Raw genomic sequence first — 19,132 nt, forward strand, 5'->3', positions numbered from 1 at the left:
CAGGAAATCCCAACTCAGAGAAGGGAAGTGGCTTTCCCAAGCACACACAGGAAATAAGCACAGAGCTAGGAGGGGAACCCAAACTCCATCACCCCTCTCCCGGCCAGGACCACGCCCTTCTGTTCCCCAGAGGGTCTCTCTGGGCAGCTCCTGCCTCCACCTCCCAAGCAGCTGGGACCCGGTGTGTGGCACCATGCCTCAGCATGTCAGCCTCAGACTCCTGAGTCTTCACCCCAGGGGCCAGAATTCTCACGATTCACCAAGTCCTGCACCCTCTCAGAGCCCAGCCCCATCACAAGCTGCCTTTTAAGGGCTTTCTGGAAAATGGTCATCACCCAAGGAAACAGGGTTCCATGCACAGCAGCAGAGCCAAGCCCACCTGCCCCCGGGCCCAGCATCCCCCAGAGCTCTCAGCTGAGGTGACATCTCTGACCTCCATGGCTGGACAGTGGGAGAGGACCTGTTCTAATCAGGTCTATTAGACCTGGAGCCGCTTATATTCAATGGGGTGGGGACAAAGAATATGTAAAGCCAAGTCCCTGGGCATAGCTCTGGCTTCCCCCATCCCCACAGGCTCTGGTTGCTCCAGCTACCTAGCCTGTGCGCCAACTGGAACTGACAGGTCTATCTGTTTAAGCAGAAGCCTGCTTCTATAGAAGAGGGTTGTGCCTGCTCCCTTCCACACACACGTCGAGCCCGTCTGCCCCAGCAAGGAAACCTCCGATGAACTGCCACCCTGGGCAGGTGCCAGGCTGGTCCCAGCAAACCTCACATGGGGTGGTCAGAGGACAGGGTGGATGACAGGTGATGGGGGAGGATTTTTGGAGGACAGAGGTAAAGGCCACTCAGGGACAGGCACTGGGCCTTGGTCATGTCCCCACACACCTGCTTCCCTTTCCCAGATACTCGTGTGTGTGTGTGTGTGTGTGTGTGTGTGTGTGTGTGTGTCTGGGGTGCTGTCCCTGAACTCAAAGCTGGTATTCTACCACATGAGATATGAGCCACTGCTCCACTTCTGGCTTTTGTTTTTCTGGTTAATTGAAGATAAAAAGTCTCGTGGACTTATCTGCCTGGACTGGCTTCAAATCAGATCTCAGAGTCTTCCGTAGCTGGGGTTCCAGGGTGACCATCAGTGTTTGGCTCTGCAAAGGCAAAAGCCAGCATACTCCAATCCCAAGCAGGAAGGACCTCAGAGATCACCCAGCTTTTCTTACAAATAAAGAAACCGAGGCACAGAAACAGCAGAGCATGGTCTGGGTCTCACAGGGAGATAGCACAATGGGATTTTAAGCGGGATCAGTTGTTTGTAGCCTTGCCTTTCTCTTTTCCTGATTGCCTCTCCCCCCACCCCGCCTTTTCCCTCTCTTGTCCCTCCTCTCCTATGTTCTCTCCCTTAGAAGTAACTTGGAGAAGCAAGCGAGGTGGAGCCAACAAAAGAAAGTGACAAGGATCTGGAGAGGTGGTGGTGGGGACATCCGGGGGCAGGGCAGGGAGAAGACAAGGAGCAGGAGAAGGTGGGCACCGGGGCAGGCAGGACAGAGAGAGGCAGGAGGATGCAGAGATGGGTAGACAAGACCGCTTGTCTGGGTGTTTATGCCCCTGCATCTGCCCTTCAGAGCACAGGCTCTGGGGTTTCCTCAGGCCTCAGCCTTCAGGGGTTTTTCTTCTTCTCCTTCGCCAGCCTGGCCTCTTCAGCCTCCTGCTGCTCCTTTAAAAACTGCACATATTTCTTGCCCAGAGGAGTCTTGAAGTACCAGTCCTGGAATGGCAGGGGACAGGGGTGAATCTAGGAGACCTTACCTTTGGCTCTCTCCCTGCTTCTCTCCTCTCTGTGGGTCCTTTTTCCTCTGTGGGCTTGTGTTGGCAGAGTCTGGGCTTCCCACCGGGCCAGCCATTCTTGGGGCACATGCCTCCCCCCCCCCCATTTACACTCCTCCAGTTCTCTCTTCTAAGGCCGGCGTGACACCCGCTGAGGCAATGCGTAGAGAAAGCTGGTACTAAAGGCCTAGAACAGGCAGGCAGCCCCTTCTAGTTCTTTCCAGAGCAGGCGAGACCATCCTGCCCACGGGCCGACCCCTTCGTTAGCCCCCTCGGTTTGCCTATTCCCAGCTCAAGTCCAAGTCTATTTAACCTGGCTGTCTTCTGAGGCCACAGGAGGCGCACGAGTGCCTCAGAGGATTGACTTGAGGCTGGCACTGCTGCCCCCCTCCCCCAGGCCTTTGCCAGCCTGCCAGCCTTACCTTCAAAGAGTCCTCCTCTTCCTTGTAAACCGGATCCAGCTTTGCCAGATGCCCCACAAACTCAGAGGCCACCAGGGACCGCTTAGACAGCAGGAGGATGCGACGCTCGGTGAGCACAGTCTGGACCACTTGCAGGATGTGACTGGGTGTGTAGCCATCGGACACCCTGGCCAGCCCGCTAATGTCCAGGCTCTGGGTCACCTGGACTCCCTGGGACTCTATCATGTGCTTCCAGAGCACTGTGGCCAGGGAGACGAGCAGGGCAGAAAGGGCAGGAGGCAGCAGGGTCAGGACGGCGGCCCCACAGCCTCCTCGTCCACTCGTGTATAACGGAACTCGCTTCCTTGGGGAGCAGCTCCTCTTCCAAGGGAGGTCGGGGCCAGGAATCATAAGGACCCCTCCCCTAGCTAACACCAGAAAACGAAGATCGAAGGATGGAACGTGACCAGTCTGTGTCCACAAGGCCAGGTCAGGACACAGAGAACTGGGATGTTCTAGATCTGTCACCTTGCCCAAGGCGGAATGGGGGTAGGAAGGGGGGAAAGCGGGGGGCGGGGAGGGCGTTCCCTGGACTCCAGCTCTGGCCTCACCATAACGAGATGCATAATCAGGCCGCGGGATGAAGATGATCCGTTCGTAGACCCGGCACAGCCCCTTCATGTCTGCCAGGTATGGCTGCTCTGTAGTTCCTATGAGGAGCACTCGGTCTCCGGGGCTCAGCAGTCGCAAAGCCCTGGTGAGGTCCTTCTTTATTCGCTTTGGGTCCATCTGCTCCGGAGCAGAGAAGGTGAAGGAATCAGGACGCTGAGCCTATGGGGCTATGTTCACAGTGCCAATGGCCCAGGCTCAGCCTCCTGTCAACCCTGAGGAAGTGAGACAAGGCTGTCCATCCTGTTTCAAAACAGAGGCTTGAGGGGCTAGTTCTTCTTTTTTCCTTTTCTTTTCTTCGCTTTGCTTTGTTGTTGTTGTTGTTGTTGTTGTTATGGGGTTTAAACTTAGGACCTGGGCACTGTCCCTGAGTCCTTTTGCTCTGTCACTTTGAGCCAGAGCTCCACTTCCAGTTTTCCGTTGGTTAATTGGAGATAAGAGCGTCTTACAGCCTTTCCTGCTTGGGCTAGCTTTGAACTGTGATCTCAGATTTCAGTTTGCCTGCATATCTAGGATTACAGGCATCAGCCACCAGTGCCCAGCTTCCTTCCTTTTCTTTTCCCTTTGTTTTTTTTCCTTCTCTTTTTCCAGGTACTGGGGCCACATGCACTCCCTTCCTGAGCTTTCTCTGCTCAAGGTTAGCTCTGATCACTTGAGCCGCACCTCCGCTTTCACTTTAAGATGGGTCACTGGAGCTAAGACTCTCACAGGTTTGCCTGCACAGGCTGGCTTGGAACTGCAATCCCCAAGTCTCAGCCTCCTGTGTAGCCAGGATTACAGAAGCGAGCCAGCTTGGGAGACTCGTTCAAGACCTGGCCCCCCGCGCTGGCTGCCTGTCCACACTCCCTCACCTTCTTCTCTTCCTTTGGGATCCTCTTATAGAAAGTCTTCTCCGCCTGTCCAATCCAGATCACAGAAGGCTGTAGGAGCCGGGCCACCTGGAGGGGTCAGCGAGTACAAACCAAAGGTCAAAGGTCATGACCCCACTGGGTCAGCCTTTGAAGGATCAGGACCACAGCTACCACTCCCCAGGCCTCTGCACACACATCCACATCACCCTGCAGGGCCACCCTGAGTCACCATCCCCAGGGGAGGGGATGGCATAGAAAGTCCCCTCCCCCGTCCTTCCCCAGCTCAGGGCTCCTAGCAGGGATGCGTAAGGAGACCTCACTAGTTCCAGTTCTGAAATCTCACCAGAGGGATGGGTGCCCCCTACATAAAGCCCACCCCGTCTGCTGTGACGAGTGCAGGAGGCAGAGCCTCAGAGCCCAGGGCTCCAGACCTTGAAAACCATGTGCACCACCAACTGTGAGCCATTCTTGCCAGGGTATTTGCCTATCAGGTTGTCAGGTGACAGGTCGAACAGGTTGGCACCAGTTTCCGTACATACAGCCTGAACCAACATCTTCTTCCCCATGCCACGGGGGCCCACCAGGAGGAGGGAGCGGATAAGGGGGGCCATGGCGTGTATGTCTGGGGAGCCTGCAAGGAAGCAAGCAGAGGCAGAGGCAGGCCATGGGCTGGGGAAGACCCTGGGAGGCGAGCCTGGGCCCGGGGCGAGGAGGTGAGTTGGAACCACGGAGGGACGAGTGGGGCCGCTGCCTTCCCCCACACCTGAGCTGTGCCAGGCTGCAGCCAGCAGAGGCTGTAAGATTTGGAATGGGGCAGGAGGGAGCTCAGCCCCCTCTCCTAGTACCTGGCTGCTTCCATACTGCTTCCTCTCCTGCTCCGTAATGGACTCAAGAAGCAGGTGACAGACTGCTCCAGAAAGATTCTGCCTCTGCTACTGAATGGGGCGGGGCACAGCACTGGCTCTGAGGTGTCACTCAGCGGTGAGGATCGGGCAGACTGTGTGGCTACTCAGTGGGTCCAGGGCTCGTATGATTTCTAGGGTGGCCTAAGCTAAAACCTGGAGAAACCTGCCAGGGACGATGCACACGAAGAGGGGGTGCCAGCCTGGACCAGCCCGCCTCAACCCAACCCTGGATCCTAGCTCCTGCCCTTCCCTTGACTGGATCCAGGGCGGCTTTCCGTCTCCTCTCACCCAGGCGAAGGATCCCATACAAGGCAATGTTCTGTCGTACATCAAACAGGGAGGGCATGGGCATCTTATTGGCCAAAGTCAGAGCAGACCCAAGATAGACGCAGTCACCTGAGGGAGCAGGGAGGGCCCTGGTGAGCAATGGTCCTGGGAGCTCTGGGGGCCGGGGAAGCTGAGGCCGGGAGACTGGGGAGGGCAGAGCCTCCACTGGGAGCGAGAGCAAACTCACCGACGAAGTCCTTCAGCGCTACGGTCTTACTCTTCTTCACAAGGCCAAAGAGGATGAGTTCTTCATACAGGGAGTCCACAGTCCTGGAAGATGGCGCGGGAGGTTAGCCAGAGAAAACAAAGGGGAGTGGAAGTGAAGATTCGGGGAAGAGGGACACGTGGACTCCCGTGCTAGACAGCCAGAATCAGAGGGGTGGAACCAACCCCCCTACCAGGGGGCAGACTGCCCACTCAGGTGCCCTTTAGAGCAAGGGGGCCATGAGAAAGGCCCAAAGGCCCAGCATGTGAAAACCAACCATTGCCCAAACCACAGGCAAGGCTAAGATGCAAATCCTCCTGGGAGGAAGGCAAAGGGCCTGGAAGTAGTCTGGTGTTCTAAACACCATGATGTGTGAATTCTGCATTATCCTCTTTAGAGGCAGAAAGAAATACAGTGAACAAAGCTGGGGTCCAGAGAAGTGATATTACTTCTCCAATCCACACAGCAGCAAAAATCTCCACCCTGGCCTGGGCTCTCCCCACGACTCCCATGAGTGGATACAAAAGACTACTTGCTACCTGTCTGGAGTCAGGTTTTTTTCCTTCTTCTTCTTCCCAGATTTCTTCCCAGACTTTTTCTGGTGGGAAGGAAACCCATCGGGTCATTAGTTTCTATCATCCACCTTCCTGCCCCGAGGTGCCCTCCTTTGCCAAGCCCTGGATGCTCACTGCCTTTGCCAGTTTCACAATTCTGATATCTTCCTTGTCCACAGCCAAACGCAAGCTCCTCAGCTCCTGCCTCATCAGGTCGTCCACCTGCCATACAGAGTGGCACAGGTGTGAGAAGGTAGGAGGGGGCAGGGCTGGAATGGAGGGAGGATGCAGGGACAGCCAAGGAGACAGTCCCACCCATGCCCTGGGCTATCTCCCCTCACCCCACCATGGAACCTGTCCACACCTGATTATATACAAGAAAAGTGAAGCTTAAAATTAGGCATCACACAGTGCTAAACGGAGTCTCGATTTCTCACAAGTGTACATACTTTTCCTCCACACCTGCACTCCACAAGCTCCTCCCGCACCAATGTGCTTACAGTTCCCAAGACAGAACTCAATCCCAGGATTCACCCCTGGATATCTCTATGGCCCAGAGCAGCTGCAGAGTCCCTTAGGCTCAGTTTTCTATCTGTGCTGATCATAGTTTGAAAGACGCTAGGACCCGCTGTTCCAGTAGCTCTGGTAGAGCAGCAGGGTCTGAGGTGGAGGAAGAGCAAGGAGCGTAGCCCAAACCTGGTCCAACTCTGGACAGAGATTCACCATGCCCTATGACCCTGCTGGGTCAGGTACCCCAACATGGGGAGGTTCTGGGCAGGGGCAGAGCTAGGATGGCACCCAGAGGGTGCTCAGGGGCTGCAGAGGACTAGCTGGGCACCAGGTGAGGGCACTAAGGCCAGAATGGGGAAGGGACTGTGCAGCTGCAGGCAACTGTATGTGTGCCAGTCCGCAGTGGGGGAGCAGCTTGAAAGGAGCCCCAGTACCAGCTCTCACCTGTATCCGGATCTCCTGCTCCACTTCCATCCTCTTCTCCTCCTGGAGGGTCTCAGAGTCGTAGCTCTGGCTGGGGTGTATGCTGTCATGGCGTTTCTGCCACAGGTCTGATCACAGCAAATGGAGGCTTGTGAGGGGAGGGAGTCCCCAGTACACTCACACCTCTGTGTGCATGCAGGAGTCCTGGCCAGTCCCCCAGCTCACAGCTGGCCACTGGGCACTGCCAGAGCCTAAGTCTGGGATTCAAACTAAAGCATGGTGCTGGTGGCGCACACCTGCAATCCGGGGGATTGGGTCTGAGAATTGTGGTTCAAAGCCAGGCTAGGAAGGAGTCTCTAGGAGACTCTTATCTTCAGTTAAGCACCAAAAATCCAGAAGTGGACCTGTGACCCAAATGATAGAATGCTAGCCTGGAGCACAAAAGCACAAAGCACAGGGACAGTGCCCAGGCCCTGAATTCAAACCCCAGGGCTGCGGGGGGTGGGGGGGGCGGCACACTGCAGATACTCACTCCCCTGAAACAAGGGCCCAAGACCCCACCATGCCTGTCACAGCCCAGCCCCCTCCCCTCTTACTCATGTACTCCTCGTGACCAGTGCTAATCACAGGTACAAACTTGGAGGGCGACAATTTCAGGACTGTTTCTGCTTCCTGCAAGAGAAATGAGACTTGGCCCCATTCCTCCAGGACGCACTCATTCCAGTTGGACCAGCCCTTCCCAGGCCACGCCCTTCCAGGCCACGCCCTCCACGAAGCCACGCCCTCACCGGGATCACGCCCTCACTGGGGCCACGCCCTTACCGGGGCCACACCCTCCCCGGGCCACGCCCTTCCAGTGCCACGCCCTCCCCAGGCCACGCCCTCCCGATACCACACCCTCCCCAGTGCCGCGCCCTCCCCAGGCCACGCCCTCCCCGGGGCCACACCCTTCCCAGGCCACACCCTCCCCATCCAGCGGCTTCACCGCTGCCTCACCTTTCCGGCTTTCTTCTTGGGTTTCTGCTCGTTTCTCCCCTCTTTTTCTTTTTTCTCCCTTTCCTTATTCTCTTGCTCTTTCTTTTTGTTCTCCTGGGTCTGTATCTCCAGGTCCATTTTTACCTGTGGCCAGGAAAAAAACATTTTTTTTGGAAACATGAATTTGTAGGATCATGAGAACCTAGAGCTTGAGTGGACCCAGGATTGCCAATACCTAGGGAAGTTTGGGGTGAAGATGGTCTCATGTGCAGACTGCCTGGCTCTGGGAACCTGGATCCTCAACTGACTCCCCCTCGGGGGTCATGGCTGTCTTCTCTACCCCATGCAGTCCTTCTACCTGTTCATCTTTCCATCTGCCATAACTGCCTCCACTGAGACCAGATCTCCCATGCCACCGCCTCCCACAGCTTACATTCCCTCCTCTTTATAGCTCTTCTTGCCATAGAAAACCTCTGGTTCCTGCCTCCCAGATACCTGCTCTGGAGTCTTGTCTGCAAAGATCAAGGAAGAGCCACCGGAAGACTCATCTGGATAATCAGGGAACCGACCAGTAAGGGCACTGCGTGGAGAGAAGATGGTTAGCGAGATGGATGGATGGTTGATTGAACAGACAGATGGGTGGGTAGGTGAGTGGGTGGTGCACAGATGGCACGAGTGATTGAATGGGTAAACAGGTAGATGGATGGATGGACTGGATGGATGGGTGGATGTGTAGACACACACATGGATGGGTAGAGAGGATAGTGAATGATTATGAAGAAAGGGAAGGAAGAGAGTAGTTCCCAAAAGGCAGGGGCTGACTGCTTCGGTGTGTATGCTTTTCCTTCCCAGTCCTGGCATTTCCCCTCGCCAGAGGGCTGTGGAGATGGTCCTCCACGGGAGCCCGTGATTTAAACCAGGATTGCAGCGTGTTGGGCTAGAAGGAAGAAGAAGGTCAATGTACACTGGAGCTAACTGGTGGGGAATGGTGCGCGCACAGCTCTGGGGATGCTGGAGTGAGCTGGGGACAGGGGAGCTAAGGACACTGACTGGCACTCAATGAACCACTGTCGAATCTGGTCCTTCATCATCTCCTTCATCTCAGGCCCCTCTGTATTGATGAGATACTCATGAGTCCTTCCCAAGGCCAGGTTGAACTCTTCCTCCTTTTCCACCTGGCGGACCCTCCGGGCCTCCTCTGCCTGGAAGACCTGAGATAATATGTCCAAACTCTTCATCTTGATGGGCACAGGAAGCTGGAGGAGGTAGAGGAAGGCCAGGGGCTTGGCTTCAGGTCTGGACACAGGCACCTGCCCCTCTCGCTCCCAACACACCCGCACACGCCCAGTGTCATGCACACCGCATGGAACGATGAGCACGCCTGCATCAGGAGAAACTGTTTGGAGCTGAAATTCATCTGTGTAAATTACCCTGATAATGAGTTTGCTAGATGCATCGGGGGCGTCCCCCCCCTGCCCGCTTCCCGCAGCCCCCCTCTCCCCGTGAGCCTCTGGCCCCAGCCCCCACACAAGCATACCCCCACCCGGCGGCCGACTTGCCAGCCGTTCGCACAGCCACTTTCCTGCCTCATTGGTTCCCAAATGTATTTTAAATATCACTCTGCGCAGAGACAATTACTGAAAACGCTGAGCTCACACTGTTGATGGGCCCGGGCGGCCAGGCTCATTCCTCACCCACTGCCGTGCCCCCACCCGCTCCCCACTGACGCTGACCCTGCCCTCCCCCCCACCTCCCTTCCTGGGGTCCAGCTCTCCAGCCCTGCAGCAAGGATCTGACCCTCCTTCCTCCCCGGAGCCAGCCCACCTGCCCACGTGACACCAATCTCTGGCCCCAGCCTTGCCCTCTCCAGCCTCCTCCATCAGCCAGGCCTCCACAGATCTGCCCGTGGCAGTATGGCCTCACCCCACCAGGGCCAGCCTGAAGTGAGTGGACACAAGCTGGACGCACGATTCAGGGAGTCTGCCCGGCCTCTCACACACACATGCACTGAGACACCCTCATTCTTCCTCCGTTCTCCCTCCTCCCACTGCACCACCCACCCCTACCCATCCCCCTGCAAAGCAGAAGAGAAGCAAATCTGGGCCCCTCAAGTCACATGGGGAGCTTGTGTTCTGATCTGGAGGTACATGCCATGCCAACATCTGTGAGCCCCAGTCTATTCACACTGGAGTTCCTGCAGAACCTGCAGTCTCTCCTTCCACCAGACCAGCAATGTGGGGTTCGGGCTGCTCTGGGCTATTGATGTCAGAGGTGTGTGTGTGAGTGTGTGCCACTACTGGAGCTTAACTCAGGGTCTGGGTGTTGCCCTTTAGGGCAAGGCTGATGCGCTGCCACTAGAGCCACAGCTCCACTTTTGGCTTTTGACTGGATAATGGGAGATAAGAGTCTCACAGCCTTTCCTGCCTCCACTGGTTTCTGATCTCCATCTTCAGATCTCAGCCTCCTGACTAGCTAGGATTACAAGTGTGAGCCATGGCCCCCAGATGATAATGGAGATTCTTTGGGGGCTGAAGAAGAGGGCAGGTGGAGGGGGAATGTGGCTCCTTGGCTTTCCTGTCCTGATGCTTCTTTCTTTGCAGGGTCTTCTGTCCGGCCCGAGTGGAAGGCAGGCAGGCAGTGTGGCTGCAGAGGGCTGTGCCCTGGGACAGCGATGCGGAGAAGAGCACTCACCATGCCAATGAACTCCATCTCCTTGCGGCGGTCCTGCATGATGTGCTTCCTCTGCACGTAGCCTTTCCACACCTAGAGTGGAGACACAGCACTGAGATGCCACGGACTCTTGTTGCAAGGACTGGCTCCGGCTAGGGAGCAGCTGCGTTCTTGCAGGGGGCTGGGCTTGGAGAATCACAGCTCGGGAGGGTTGGGGGTGGGATGGCTAGAGAAAATGCTACGACGGCGTCTCATCCGAAGGTGTGCATTGAAGGAACAACTCGGAACAAAGTACATAGTGTTCTTGGGTCAACGGCTAAACTCCCAAAGTCTGTCCCTCTCACTGCCATCCAAATCTGCTACTTCTCTTGAGGCAGAGGTCAGAATTCAAATACCACTTCCTTCAGAAAGCATTCCCCTTCTCAGAATTCCCAGTTGGGTAAAGTATGGTTTGGTTTGTCCTGGGGCAGGGCCTGAGATCTGTCCTGCAACGTTTTTACTCAAGGGTGCTACCCACAGCTCCACTTCTGGGTTTTTTTGGTAGTTAATTGGAGATAAGAGTCTCATGGGGGCCAGAAGGGTGTGGCCGACTGGTGGCGTGCTCGTCTAACATGTAGGAAGCCCTGGGCTCGATTCCTTGATGAACATTTAGGGAAAAAGCAGTAAATGGTGCTTTGGCTCAAGTGGTAGAACACTGCCCCGAGAAAGCCCAAGGACAGTGCCCAGGCTCTGAGGTTAAAAGAAAGTCTCATGGATTTTTCTGCTCCAACTGGCTTTCGACTGGAAGCCTTCTGAATAACAAGGAGGATTCCATGTGGGAGCTCGTGGCTCCGGGCCACTGCCTTACCTTCTGTACAAGGACAGCTGCCTGATCCTTGGAGAATCTGCTCTGCCCTTCCTCCCGGTTCTTTCGTTCCCGCTCCTCTTCCTTCCAAATTTCTCGCATGAAGCGCGCTCGGAGCCGGCCTTGCCTGGCCCGCTCAGCCCTTTGCACCATTAAGATGGCCTCCATCTTGTGCATTTCTGTAACAGTCTGGCCAGACAGGGCAAAGGAGTATGAGGAAGAGCAGTAGGACCGCAGAGCAGCTCGCGTCAAGTGAGAAGAAGCTGGGACAGCAGCCACCGAAGGATGACCAGAGGGTTTGTCCTCCAGGTTCATCCAGTGCCCAATTTCTGTCCTGGTGTTAATAAGGGAGTCATAGCGGATGCAAGGGTATCCCCGAGAGCACTCTGAAATGGGGACAAAGCAGTGCCACTCTGTCCCATGAGGAGGATTATGGGAAGCACCTAGGAGCGCATCTCTCCCACTTACCGCCTGCACCAAAGACAGTGGCTCCAGCCTTTCCAGTATCTCTGCCAATACCCTTTTTCGTTCTTTCACTGCACTGGACTGCTCCAGCTGGAAGTATTTGGGGATCGGAACCTCCAGGTCGGCCTGTGGGGTAAGTTAAGGGGAGGGAATCAGGAATCACAAGTCCAGGCCATTGGAAGGATTCACCGCCATTTCTAGCTATAAATACACTCCTGTGAACTTTCTGGAAGCATGGGGCAGGAAATTCTGGGTTGTGGTTTATGAATGTCAATCCCTTTCTTGCCTTGCCCCACATCTGGCTGAGCTGAGCTCCAGAAGATCTGGCAAAGATGTATATTATTATCGTTGTTTATTGTGATTTTGCACTCCTGGGGTTTGAACTCAGGGTCTTGCACTTGCTAGGTAGACGCTCTACCTTAGTTTTCAGGTAGGGTCTCTGCCTTGGACCAGCCTCAGATCTGGATCCCACCCACTGCCTATTCCTTCCTGGATATAGCTGGGAAGACAGGCTCAAGCTACCACTCCTGGCTTACTGGTTGAGATGGAGTTAGTGTTCTTCATTTTTTTGCCCTGGCCATCCTGGAACCAAGGTTTTCCCAATCTCCACCTCTTTAGTAACTGGGATTGGAGGCAGTGAGCCACCCCACGAAATCTAGGGAATGTAATACACCGGTTCCTAGGTCTTCCTCCTAAGACTCCCACAGCAGAATGCGGGGCGGGGCCGGGGGGAAAGTTTCCCCCCCTCGTCAGGTAAACTCTGAGCTGGCCTTGGCTATGCAGCAATGATGGAACACTGGCTTTGGGGCAGGATGGAAGCTCTCCAGGAGCTCTGAGCTCCGTCTGGAGGGAGCAGCCTTCCTCCACGTGCCCAGGCGGCTGGGTCACCCGACCTGGGCGTATTTAGGGGGTCCCTCTAGAAGATGGATCAGGAGATTCTGCATTTCCAGCAAGTTCCTAGGCCACGCCCGTGGTGCTGGTCCAGGGACCAAACGTTCCTCACCAGCCGCTGGGGTGGCAGCAGGGATTCCTGAAGCCAAAGCCTATTCTCTGACCCTCCTTCCCTGGCAGACTCAGCGCTAGGGATCTTCCAGGTGGACCAAGATCCGCCTGCTCCCAGCCCTGTGTCCCACGTCCGGAGCGTGGCCTCGGGGGCGTGGTCGCGGAGGGGGGCGTGTCCACTGCGGGCGGGCGTCGGGGGCGTGGCCGCTAGGGCGTGGAGGGGAGGGGCGTGGCCTCGACGGGGGCGTGGCCGCGAGACTGAGGCCGCTGTAGGGGGCGTGGTCACTGCGGGCGGAGTGTGGGGCGTGGCCGTGGCGGGGGCGGAGCGACTGGGGCGTGGCGGCGGGGGCGTGGCGCGAGGGTGAGGCCGCCGTGGGGGCGTGGCCACTGCGGGGCGGGGCGTCGGGGCGTGGCCGTGCTCGCCGGGGCGTGGCCGCGGTCGGGGCGTGGTCGTGGTGGGCGTGGTCGGCGCGGCCCCATTCCCCACCCTCCGGCGGGAGGCGGAGCGGGCGCGGCGCCTGCGCACCGGGGTCATCTTGAGGTCCTGCAGCGGGCGGTCCAGCCAGTGGGTCTCGCTGAGGTCCACCCGCACCATTTCATCCTTGAGCTCCAGCACTCGGCCCGCCACGCCGTCCAGCAGGCGCCGGAGCAGCCGGCGCTTCTGAGGCTGCACCATCTGGTCGTAGACCAGGTCCAAGCGGCGCAGCAGCCCCAGGTAGTAGAGGTAGAGCACCGCCAGCCTGTACTGGAAGGCGAAGCGCTCCCGGGCGGGCGTGGGCTCGAGCATCGGCCCTTCTTGGCTCAGCAGCTCTTGCAGGGTCAGGTGGGAGGCCTCCCAGAGGCGCTGGTAGGCTCTGGGGAGAGAGGACAGCGGGACGTGGGGAGCTGGGCTTCCGGAGCCGGACGTGGAGGGCCCAGCGGGGCACGAGCGGCCAGGCACAGCCCCTTAAGAACTGTGAGGCCAGTGCCCGAGGCTCGAGCCTGCAATCCTAGCTACTCCGGAGGCTGAGATCTGAGGGTCCAGGTTCAAAGCCAGCCGGGGCACAAAAGGACCTGAGACTCTTTATCTCCAGTGAACCTCTAGAAAACGGGAAGTGGGCTTGGCTCAAGGGTAGGGTGGCAGCCTGGAACTGAAGAGCTCAGGGGCAGCGCCCAGGCCCAGGGGTAGGGTGGCAGCCTGGAACTGAAGAGCTCAGGGGCAGCGCCCAGGCCCAGGGGTAGGGTGGCAGCCTGGAGCTGAAGAGCTCAGGGGCAGCGCCCAGGCCCAGGGGTAGGGTGGCAGCCTGGAGCTGAAGAGCTCAGGGGCAGCGCCCAGGCCCAGAGTTCAACCCTGTGACAGGAAAACAAAACAAAACAACCTACTCTTTATCTCCAACTAATTGCCAAAAGGGCTGTGGTTCAAGTGATAGAATGTGAGTGAAAAAGATAAGGAATAACTCCTAGGCCCTGAGTTCAACCCCCAGTACTAGCACACACAAAGTGTAAGTTTGGGGGTTGATCCCTGATGAATTAATTGGCTTAGAAGCAAGAAAAATGAGTTTGATGGCTAGGAATGTGGCTTAGTGTATAATATCCCAGCCACTCAGGTGGGACTTGAACCCACAGCGTTGAAATCACTAGCACTCAGTGAATCGAGCTAGGAGCCATTTTAGTAGCTGCCCCGGCTGGGAGGAAGCAGCTATGCGCTTCAGTGGGGCTGGTTTGAAAGGTAAACACCACACACAGGTGGTGGTCACTTTACGACGTCACCGTAAGATGCCTCAAGGCCAATCACCACAAGGATGAAACCACGCGCAGGTGGTTGAGTAGGTTAAGCATTTTTACAAAAGTGGGATTTGGCAGCTAAGCTTGACAGTGCTTGCCTAGGATGCATGAAGCCCTGGATTCAATATCTCAGTGTCATATAGACAGAAAAAGCCAGGCGTGGTGCTGTGGCTCAAGGAGTAAAGCACTAGCCTTGAGCACAGAGAACAAAAACCTTAGGGTTTAGAAAATAGATGGCTTGGGATTCCTTTAAGGAATAGGCCTTTTGCATCAACCACCAGTGGCTCACACCCATAATCCTAACTACTCTGGAAACTGGGATCAGAGGGTTGTGGGTTTGTTTTTTTCCAGTCTTGGGGATTGAACTCAGAGCCTGAGCACAGTCCTTGGGCTTTCTCAAGGTTAGAGCCCTACCATTTTAGCCACAGCACCACTTCCAGATTTTTCTACATATGTGGTACTGAGGAATAGAACCTGGCTCTTTGTGCATGTTAGGCAAGCACTCTACTACTAGGCCAAACATCTGGCCCAAGGGTTGTGGTTTTGATGCCAGCCTAAGCAAGAAAGTCCAGGAGACTCCAATTAACTACCAAAAAGCTGGAAGTGGGGGCGTGGTTCAAGGGTAGAGCACAACCTTGAATGAAAAAGCTAAGGGATAGTACCAAAAGTCCTGAATTCAAGCCCCCCATACTGGGGCTGGAAACAGAGGAAGGGCCTTTTGGAGTGGAGATGTGACTAAGTCCCCAGGGTTTGGCCTCCCGCATTGTACTGAAGAGGTCTTGGGGGCTGAGTGGGGACGGAATGGATCTAGAATTCTGATGAGGGAAGGCTGGCCACAGGTGGGGTAGCTAGGGGTCTAGGCAGGGCTGGCTAGCACACAAGTCCCTCTCTACCCTGTCTGATTGGTGAGGTGCCTTTGCTCCTTCCTCTCCCAGCCCCAGGGCACCTGTCTAGCCCTCACTCACGCTTCAGACATGGTGCCTGCTTCCTACGCCGCCGCCACTTGTCAGCTGATTCTGGAACTGAGTTTTCCCCCTCAAAGCCAAAAGCAGAACACCTTGGCTTGAAGAGTTCTGGCCCATTGTTCTGAGGCTCTGTTCTAAGTCAGAGGGGAGGGGCTGGAGAATACAGTGGGGACACTTGTCCAGGAAGCTGACCGAAGACAGCACCTTGAAAGGCATGTGGGTGGTGACAGTGGGAAGGTTAGGCAGCCATGGGGACAAATGTGAGAATTAAATGCAAGAGCAGTCTTTATCTAAGGCACCTGTTCTCTGAAATTCAGGATATTTGTCTTAACGGCACTGCTCTGACTCCAGCTTCTCATCCAGAAACTTTAGTTCAAATTCAGTCTTCCAGTTTTTAGTTCTGTGCCTGTCCTGGGGTTTGAATTCGGTGCCTGGGTGCTATATCTGAGCTTTCTAGTTCAAGGGTAGCTAGCACTCTGTCACTTAAGCCATAGCGCCATTTCTGTCTTTTTCGGTAGTTAATTGGAGATAAGAGTCTCCCAGATTTTCCTGCCCAGGCTGGCTTTGAACTGCAGTCCTCAGATTTCAGCCTTCTGAGGGGCCAGGATCACAGATGTGAGCCATTGGTGGCTATTAGTTGAGATGAAGGGTTGCTAACGTTGCTCAGGCTGCTGGCTGAGTAGCAAGCGTACAAGTTTGGCACTACAGCCCCTTCTTGGATGCAACTTGCCTTTACTCCTTCCTGCTGTGGGCACACAAGAGGACTGGGTGGTCGAAACCTGTCTGGTTCTCATAACCCACTGCTGCTCCCAGGACACACTGACCTCCCGTCACCCCCCCAGGACTCCTCCGCGGAAATCCTTCCTGAACTGGGTTTGGGGACACCCTCACCCCATCATCTAAATATAAGCCATCTTCTTATCCCCAGTAGGTGGCAATGTGGCCTTTTGACCTAAGTGCGCTTCACAATGCCTGCGTGACTGTCGGCTGCAACTGCCTAACTCCACAATTCAGCAGCCTTCCTGAGGCCTTAAGCCCTGGATTCCTCCTTCCACGTCCTGTGTCACTGCTCCGTGTCATGATTAGAACTGATTAGCTTCTTTGCTTGCATCTGCTTGATCTTCCCTAACACTGGGTTCTGCTGGAAATGTCTTGGAATACTGTGGTATCAGGTAGGGATAAGGACACCGACTGGAAAGGAATTTAGCAAATTTCCTTCTACAGGAAGGTGTGCTATTAAGAAGAAAGCAAGTAGGTAAGCGTACTAAGTGGGCAGTCCACTCAGGATTTATCCCCAGCCCATCGCTGCCCTTTGTTCTGATTGGCCAGAAATTAGGATCACAATCTTGCATGATGGCTAGTTTGAAAAGGCTTGAAAGTTTATCTGAGTAATCAACCCAAACTAGGACACCTGGCCAAAACATCAGAAAAACAACTCTTACTCAGCTGGTACTCTAGCACTTGAGCCACACATGCCTCCGGTCCTTAGAAAGACAATTCTTTTTTTTTTTTTTGCCAGTCCTGGGCTTGAGCTCAGGGCCTGAGCACTGTCCTTGGACTTTCTCAAGGCTAGAGCTCTACCACTTGAGCCTCAGCACCACTTCTGGCTTTTTTCTATGTATGTGGTACCAAGGAATCGAACCTGGGTCTTCATGCATGCTAGGCAAGCACTTTAACCACTAGGCCAAACTCCCGGCCCAGAAAGACAATTCTTATAACAGGATATAGCATAGCTAAAAGAGACACATAGATGGCAGGTTCCCTTAAAAATGGCAGTGCTTGCGTCAAGCAACCACTTTGACAAGAATGCGCTCGCTGCTCTACCCGAGCCCCAGCCCCAGATCCTGCGTTTACTCTCACGTATGGCTTCCCTGGGAGTCTTGGTAATGGGGAGGAAAAGGGTGCTGGATTTGAAACCAAAAGGCTCTGAAGTCCCAACTCGTCCACTGCTCCTTGTGTCAGAGAGCAGAGCCATGCTCCCTCTCGAGGATCAGCTGAGCTCACACTGTTGCAAAGAAGGACCAAATTGGAAAGTGGAGTCAGGCATTGGTGGCTCATACCTGCGACCCTATGAGGCTGAGAGCTGAGGACTGGAGGTTTGAAGCCAGCCGAGGCAGACAAATCTGAGAGATTCTTTTCTCCAATTTACCAGCAAAATGCCTGGCGGTGGCTCAAGCGGTAGAGAACCAGCCTGTAATAACCCGTAAAGCTTAGCCGCCAAGTTCCCCTTTTGTTAAAAATGCTTAACCTGCTCCACCACGTGCGTGTGGTTTCGTCCTTGTGGTCACTGACTCGGGGCATCTTACGGTGACGATCGCCTGCCTGTGGCGTTGACCTCTAAAAACTCAGCCCCACTGAGGCGCAGGGCTGCTTTCTACCAGCCCAAAGGTGGAGAGCAGTGGATATGCAGCTATTAAAATGACTCGTAGCTGTCACCGGGTGCTGGTGGCTTTATTGTAGCCAGGATACAGGCCTTGAGTAAAACCAAGCAAGAGTATGAAGCCGCGAGTTCAAGTTCTAATACTAGAATCAATTTTTTTCTTTATGGAGATTGAGTAATTACATACATAATCATTTTTACACCCACCCTGATAAGGAACATCCTGATTTACAAAGCTTATGAATAATGGAAAATACAAAGACTTCAAGTTTTACATAGGAAAAAAGTTTAACTTTTTGAACATGAATGAATGATTTCTTCCTGATCAGGTGATATCTTCATTTCTTTCCTGTTACTTAGTGTCAGCTGTTCCTTCTTTCTCTCCCATTCCCTCCCTCCACTCACTGCCCTTGAATTGCCCTTGAGTTGTCTAGTGTAACTAATGGACCCCGTTGCTCTTACTTTTCACCCACTTTCCGCTGATTCTGTGCCCTCCTCCCACCTTCCTTCAGATATACCCGTTTGTACCATGTGGGAGGTAGAGAAGACAGAGTCCTTTAAAAAAAAAACAATAGGACAAATTAAGAAGAGGTCCTTCCTTGCCTTATCTTTGGGGTTCTTTTCACTGCATATTTTATGTACATATGAAGAGGTGTTTGAGTATTATAATTTGGTCTTTTTCTCTGAGACTGTCTTCTTTTGGCTTCATTGTATATGGGTGTCTTTCAGTCGTGTTTACTTTGTCATGTTAGAAACTTTTTTTTTGTGGAGGAGGGGAGGTAATCCTGGGGACTGAACTCAGGGCCTGAGTTTCTTTGACTCAAGGCTGTCACTCTACCACTTGAGCCACACCACCACTTCTGGCTTTTATTCTATGTGTGTGGTACCACAGAACCAGGTCTTCATGCATGCTAGGCAAGCACTCGACCACCAGGCCAAACTCCTTGCCCCTAGAATCACATTCCAAGAAGTGAAAAAGCTAGGTGCTTGTAGCTTACACCCATAATCCTAACTACTGCAATCTGAGGATTGCAGTTTAAAGCCAGGAAAATCCATGGGAGTCTTCAATAAACTACTCAGAAAAGCCAGAAGTCATGCTGTAGCTCAAGTGGTAGAGTGATAGTGTTGAGCCAAAGAAGCTCAGGCCCTGGATCAAGCCCCAGGATCAGCAAAAAAAAAAAAGTGACTTGGTTGCTGGTGGTTCATATTGCTTAGCTACCCGGGAGGCTGAGATCTGAGGATCCCAGTTTGAAGCCAGTGTGGGCAGGAAAGTCTGTGATTCTCATCTCAATTGACTACCAAAAAGCTGAAGGTGGAGCTGTGGCTCAAGTGGTATTAAAAAAAAAAGGCAGGTGAGGTGCCTCACACCTCTAATCCCAGCTACTCAGGAGGCTGAGAGCTGAG

At 54.6% G+C, this 19,132-nt stretch overlaps 1 protein-coding gene across 1 annotated transcript; it reads right to left on the reverse strand.

Annotated features, from left to right (window-relative positions):
• Window positions 1–544: 544 nt before the first annotated feature.
• Drc11l (dynein regulatory complex subunit 11 like) lies at window positions 545–15,417 on the reverse strand. The gene is made up of 19 exons (XM_090333555.1): window positions 15,349–15,417; window positions 13,146–13,473; window positions 11,621–11,743; window positions 11,156–11,341; window positions 10,330–10,401; window positions 8,689–8,894; window positions 8,134–8,218; window positions 7,660–7,782; window positions 7,260–7,335; window positions 6,685–6,791; window positions 5,866–5,952; window positions 5,716–5,774; window positions 5,159–5,241; window positions 4,933–5,040; window positions 4,171–4,370; window positions 3,740–3,826; window positions 2,831–3,008; window positions 2,241–2,479; window positions 545–1,759 (listed from the first exon to the last, which is right to left on the reverse strand). Exons 1-19 carry the CDS (start codon window positions 15,357–15,359, stop codon window positions 1,652–1,654), a joined length of 2,466 nt encoding a protein of 821 aa, XP_090189681.1. The 5' UTR covers window positions 15,360–15,417; the 3' UTR covers window positions 545–1,651.
• Between the last annotated feature and the right edge of the window lie 3,715 nt (window positions 15,418–19,132).

This window comes from Megascapheus bottae, chromosome 5 (genome assembly GCF_031878675.1).
Source record: "Megascapheus bottae isolate mThoBot1 chromosome 5, mThoBot2.hap1, whole genome shotgun sequence".
NCBI classification, from domain to species: domain Eukaryota; kingdom Metazoa; phylum Chordata; class Mammalia; order Rodentia; family Geomyidae; genus Megascapheus; species Megascapheus bottae.

Bases quoted from the DNA above. Each gene is read 5' to 3' on its own strand.
- Drc11l (XM_090333555.1), bottom strand. The intron at 10,402-11,155 runs GTAAGGCAGTGG...TCTCCACTCTAG, and splicing joins CAGCTGTCCTTGTACAGAAG to GTGTGGAAAGGCTACGTGCA. The intron at 5,041-5,158 runs GTGAGTTTGCTC...CTGCTCCCTCAG, and splicing joins AGCGCTGAAGGACTTCGTCG to GTGACTGCGTCTATCTTGGG.